This window comes from Nanorana parkeri, unplaced genomic scaffold (genome assembly GCF_000935625.1).
Source record: "Nanorana parkeri isolate BGI_ZX_2015 unplaced genomic scaffold, ASM93562v1 scaffold1025, whole genome shotgun sequence".
In the NCBI taxonomy this organism is placed as follows: Eukaryota; Metazoa; Chordata; class Amphibia; order Anura; family Dicroglossidae; genus Nanorana; species Nanorana parkeri.
In genome coordinates, this window is record NW_017307293.1 from 391705 (window position 1) to 397154 (window position 5450).

A 5450-nucleotide genomic window follows, 5' to 3' on the forward strand; every position below is an offset into this window, starting at 1 on the left:
CACATAGAAGGTCCACCTGGGCACACAGCAAGCCTCACAAGCCAATCATTAGCTGGCTGCGTTAATCACCGTCTTATCAAACAGTATAAACGTAACAAACATCTTGTGAACATTTTTTAATGCTTTATTACCAAGCCGTGTCTATTCAGATGGACGGCCATAAAAAAGACAACTCACTGCTGTTCTCTCTCCTTGTGCAGGGTGACTGGTCTTGCCTCCGCCCCCTTCTGCAATAAAGACCGCTCACTGCTGCTCTCTCTCCTTGTGCAGGGTGACTGGTCTCATCTCCTCCCCTTCCTGTAATAAAGACTGGTCACTGCTGCTCTCTCTCCTTCTGCAGGGTGACTGGTCTTGTCTCCACTCCTTCCTGTAATAAAGACCGGTCGCTGCTGCTCTCTCTCCTTCTGCAGGGTGACTGGTCTCGTCTCCGCCCCCTACTGTAATAAAGACTGGTCACTGCTGCTCTCGCTCCTTGTGCAGGGTGCCTGCTCTTGTCTCCGCCCCTTTCTGTAATAAAGACCGGTCACAACTGCTCTCTCTCCTTGTGCAGGGTGACTGGTCTCATCTCCTCCCCTTCCTGTAATAAAGACTGGTCACTGCTGCTCTCTCTCCTTCTGCAGGGTGACTGGTCTTGTCTCCACTCCTTCCTGTAATAAAGACCGGTCGCTGCTGCTCTCTCTCCTTCTGCAGGGTGACTGGTCTTGTCTCTGCCCCCTCCTGTAGTTTTTAGCAGGCAGCATGTAGTGGGTGACCCCTCCCACAGCACTGCTCTTTGCACAGGCTATATGCAGCACAGTGATGAAGTCAATAGGAGCACACAAAGTGGATTTATAGCCTTTGTGGCTATTGAGGAATATATTTAAGTGCAATTTTTGTGCCTGGGTTTCAGATATAAAGTCCAGCTAGAGCCCAGTTTGGTGAGATTTTTCCCTAACTTCCTGTCTTTGTGACACCCATAAGAAATAAATCCAAAAATAGCCGCACTTCAAGGGTCTTTGCCAAAAATAGAAGTCTTTATTTATTATTATTACATAGTATTTATATAGCGGCAAAAGTTTGCGCAGCGCTTTACAATATAAGGAAGACATTACAATTCAAGACAAGATGGTAAGGAGGGCCCCGCCCCTGAGGGCTTACAATCTAAAAGAGGAGGGGGAAATGATACATGAGGAGGTAGCTGTGAGGGGATGAATTATTTGAGAACGTGATGGTTCAGTGGTTAGGTTGAGGTGGCATTTACAGAGCAAATACATGCTGTAAAGTTCCTCCCCATGTATACGCAACCTCTAACGAGTTTCACCATTCTGGCTTACTCATAGAGATTAAGTAGAAAGAAAGAAATGGGGGTTTGATTGTCACCAGGACAGGTAGTCATGGGCATTGATAAAAGCATTGAAGATGCATTTTCCAGCTCCAAACAAAATGTGCTTCCCCATTGGACAGATTTCTCATCACTTCCTGTCCTGGCATTGTTATACACCGCACAATATGGCTGTCATGATGTCATAGAATGGCTTCCTCCGCATTATGTATGTGGTACGAAGTCTTCTGGTTCAGACTACAAACAGATTGGAAAACACACCACAGTCCTCCGTTTCATGACTTGCAGTTGGTTTTCATTAAAATAAAAAAGACACGTAATCAATTCAGCTTTCCAACATAGTCCATTATGACGGAAGATCAGTCCAAGGATTCAAAACGCCTCCAAACATCTGCGAGGCTGAGAGAGCTCCAAGAGAGAGATAAGAGCTTCACGATGTGAGAAAACAAGTCCTCGGGGCTGGGCAGGGCTGAACACGATGGACCGGCTTCTCACATACTCCCAAATCCATCATCTATCGAAGCTGAAGTTCTACCAAAGTCCGATCCGAGTTCAGATCCCCGTTTCATGTTCTCAGAACATTGTGAAATCTTCTCCGATGACCCTAAACCCCCAACAAATCGGCAAAGTACCCATGGCACAGATTCTTACTGAGAGAGCAGCAGGAAATAGTGTATCCTATAGATTATTCTTCTGCTAAGGCAGGGCTGAAGAAATCCCAGGAGCCAGGTAGACAATGCCCCTCAAAAATTACAGCTGGGGCCCAACTTTTGAGGTTCTCCTTAGTTGTCATTGGAGCTGGCTCCTGGATTGGACAGACTGGCTCATGAACTCCTTATTCATTTGTCCACCCCTGGTCTAAGACTAACAGTGATGGCTGTAAAAAAAAAAAAGCTAAAAGCATGTACAAACATTTTCTTGGCCCTTCCAGGTATTAACGAAGAAACACTTCATACGGGGTTCATCTAGACAGGCTCAGCCAACATACCATCTACAAAATGCTTCATGAACAAAATGCTTCATGAACAAGAAGAATTAGTCATCACTTGATTGTGGGCACCTGGCCTTCTTCTTATTCATTGGCCAGCATATATATAATACAGGTAGACAATGCTCCTCAACAATTACAGCTGGAACCCAACTTTTGAGGTTCTCCTTAGTGGTCAATGGAGCTGGCTCCTAAAAAAGTAATGCTGGCTCCTGGATTAGACAGACTGGTTCCTGAAGTCTATATCAGTTTGTCCACCCCACAGTCTAACAATCACAGTGAAGACTGTCAAAAGGTTAAAAGCATATTTGACCATCAAACCTTATCTGAGCCCTTAGAAGTATTAACAAAGGGTCAATGAGCAAAAAAAACACTTAATACGGGGGTCTAACTGGACAGGCTCAGGCAACATACCATCTCGCTGCTTCTACAAAATGCTTGCCATTCATGAACAAGAAGAATAAGTCAACACCTGATGGGTTCTTGTGGTGCTCATGAAGGTTGGCTTGAATGCTTGTGGGTACCTGGCCTTCTTCTTATTCATTGGCCAGCATATATATAATACAGGTAGACAATGCTCCTCAACAATTACAGCTGGAACCCAACTTTTGAGGTTCTCCTTAGTTGTCAATGGAGCTGGCTCTTAGAAAAATCCTGTTGGCTCGTGGATTGGACAGACTGGCTCCTGAACTTCATATTAATTTGTACACCCCCGGTCTAACAATCACAGTGAGGGCTGCAGAAAAAGATAAAATCATGCATTGACCTTCAAAGCTTTTGTTAGCCCTTACAAGTATTAACAAAGGGTCAACGAGCAAAAAAATACTTCATACGGGGTCTAACTGGATAGGTTCAGGTAACATACCATCTCGCTGATTCTACAAAATGCTTGAGCCATTCATGAACAAGAGGTGCTCAAGAAGATTGGCTGGAATGCTTGTGGGGACGTGGCCTTCTTCTTATTCATTGGCCAGCATATAAATAATACTGATTGTATTATTGCCATACCATTGCCATACCCTACTGAGGCCATACCATTATGAGGGTTCTTTCCTGTCACATTCACATATTCTTTTTTTTTTTTTTTGAATTCTTGTTTTTTATTGAGCAGTGCAAATAGAAAGTACAAGTAAGTAGTCAACATCAGTTATCAACATCAACTTATAGGTGGACGCAGCCACCAACATCAGATATAAAAGGCAGATACAGTGACCATTCACATATTCTTATTCCTAGATCACCTCAATAAATAACACAGATAATAACACAGATATGTAAAGAGAGACGGGTATCATTCAGAGGGAGGTCTGTATCCCGATATATTATCAATGTTCTATGGATGGTGAGCGCTCTGACCCCTCACAGCATTGATTGTGTGTCAGAGATTCTCGGAAGCTACATGCAAAGCAAACGGAAAAAAAACATTAATAATTACAAATAAAATCCCCAGAGAGCCGAATGTTACCAGAGAGAGAAATACGGATCATCAATACCAGCGCAGCCGTCCATCATACAGACCCAAGCCGACACTGTGGAACCTCTCCTAATGTTATAGAGATAATCATCATATCTATCTATCTATCTATCTATCTATCTATCTATCTATCTATCTATCTATCTATCTATCTATATAAATTCTTACCTCAGGGTCTGAGGCTCACTATGTAGTGAACACAGGATGATGAACAGCCCCAAATCCTTCACCTTTAAAAAATCAGCAATGGCAGCTTCCATATTTTCCACCCCTGCAAGTTCCCTTTAATTGAAGTCAGTCAGTCTGTGTATGTATCTGTCTGTCTACAGAGTCAGCCTTTGACTGGCTGGACCTGCTGTGACTTGTAGTACCACCATATCTATAGCCTGTGGACCCCCAGAGCTCTGAGATACAAGATGTGAGTTCTGAGGATACACATGAAAAGCATCGGTCAAATGATTGACAGTTCCAGTGTGTTAGAGACGGGTCAGTCTGGGATGGGAAACCTGCCTGAATTAGGAGAGGAGAACAAAAGGTTGTCACCCACAAACAGGAAGTGCCTGTGCAAGGACCTTTATGGCAGGATCGCCCGCTGTTGATAGTTGAAGATTTTGGAAGATCTGAAGTTATGTTTGAGATTAAATTAACATTTTAAATCTTATTTTAGTTCATGGGTGTACATATCCTATAAATACGTGTCAATCAAACGTTATGCATCCTAAAAAAGAATTGTTTGAGGAACTTGTATGGTCATGTGACCTCCTCTGCAGAGGGATGGGTTGGAGGTCTTACCTGAGTCTGTGTGCACTAGGAGGACCATCCACTCCAGGAGGACAAGAAGAGTGATCTTCTGCATGTCAGAATCTCAGTTCCAGGTGATAAGGGGGAAGATCAGATGAAGGATGAGGAGATCTTCAGTCCTGCATGTTCTGCACCCTCCCAATGTCACCCCCCGGGCAGTGCCTGAGCCTCTGGGATCTCCGACAACCCCTCTACTCCCTTGTTGTCACTGGCACATCATACAGCAGCAGCAGGTATTCACCTCCTTGGCATAACATTAAGGGCTTGGCTGTCTTCTCTAACCTCCTCGGTGTATAATTATATCCTGTACCTCCACATCCCTCCCCGGCTTTTATCTCAGCGGGCACCCCACCCCATGTGCCAGACTACACACAAAGAGGGAAACTATTTCAGCTTGGCACAGGGGCTCCTATCATCCCTGCTGGAGCAGCTGCATGCAATTTGCTTCTCCTGCCATCACTCAGGGATTGTTAAATGTCCCAGACAGCACTGAGTCTAATGAGGGCTGCAGCTTCTTGCAAACGAATTAAACATGTAGTGGGCAGAATGGCCAATGTGGTCCTGCTGCCATCCCCCTTCCCCTTCTCTTCCCTGCTCCAGATGGGCAGTGCAGGTGATGGTGCGGTCCTCTGCCTCTCTCACTCCCTCCCTGAGATGCTCCAAAGTCTTCTCCCTCCTGCGATCCCCAAGGCTGTCACTTTCCTTGGGCTCTGCAGAGTTGTTGTCTCTTTAAATTAAATGCCCAGCACGTGGGTAAAGGCTCCGCCCACTGGCTGTGGAATGTGACGGGGCATCGCCATCTGCTGGAAGGTAGAGGGCACTGCATGCACCTGCTCCGAGTGGCCGTGCAGAGAGGGAGTGCAACT

At 45.2% G+C, this 5450-nt stretch overlaps 1 protein-coding gene across 3 annotated transcripts in view; it reads right to left on the minus strand.

Moving 5' to 3' along the window:
• Window positions 1-5175, minus strand: part of LOC108795919 (netrin-4-like) — a 32830-nt gene extending 27655 nt beyond the window's left edge. For all 3 annotated transcript variants that reach the window (XM_018567254.1, XM_018567253.1, XM_018567252.1), the window contains exon 1: window positions 4576-5175. In XM_018567254.1, coding sequence (XP_018422756.1) covers window positions 4576-4639 — 64 coding nt within the window. In that variant the 5' untranslated portion in view covers window positions 4640-5175. The remainder of the gene's footprint in view (window positions 1-4575) is intronic.
• Between the last annotated feature and the right edge of the window lie 275 nt (window positions 5176-5450).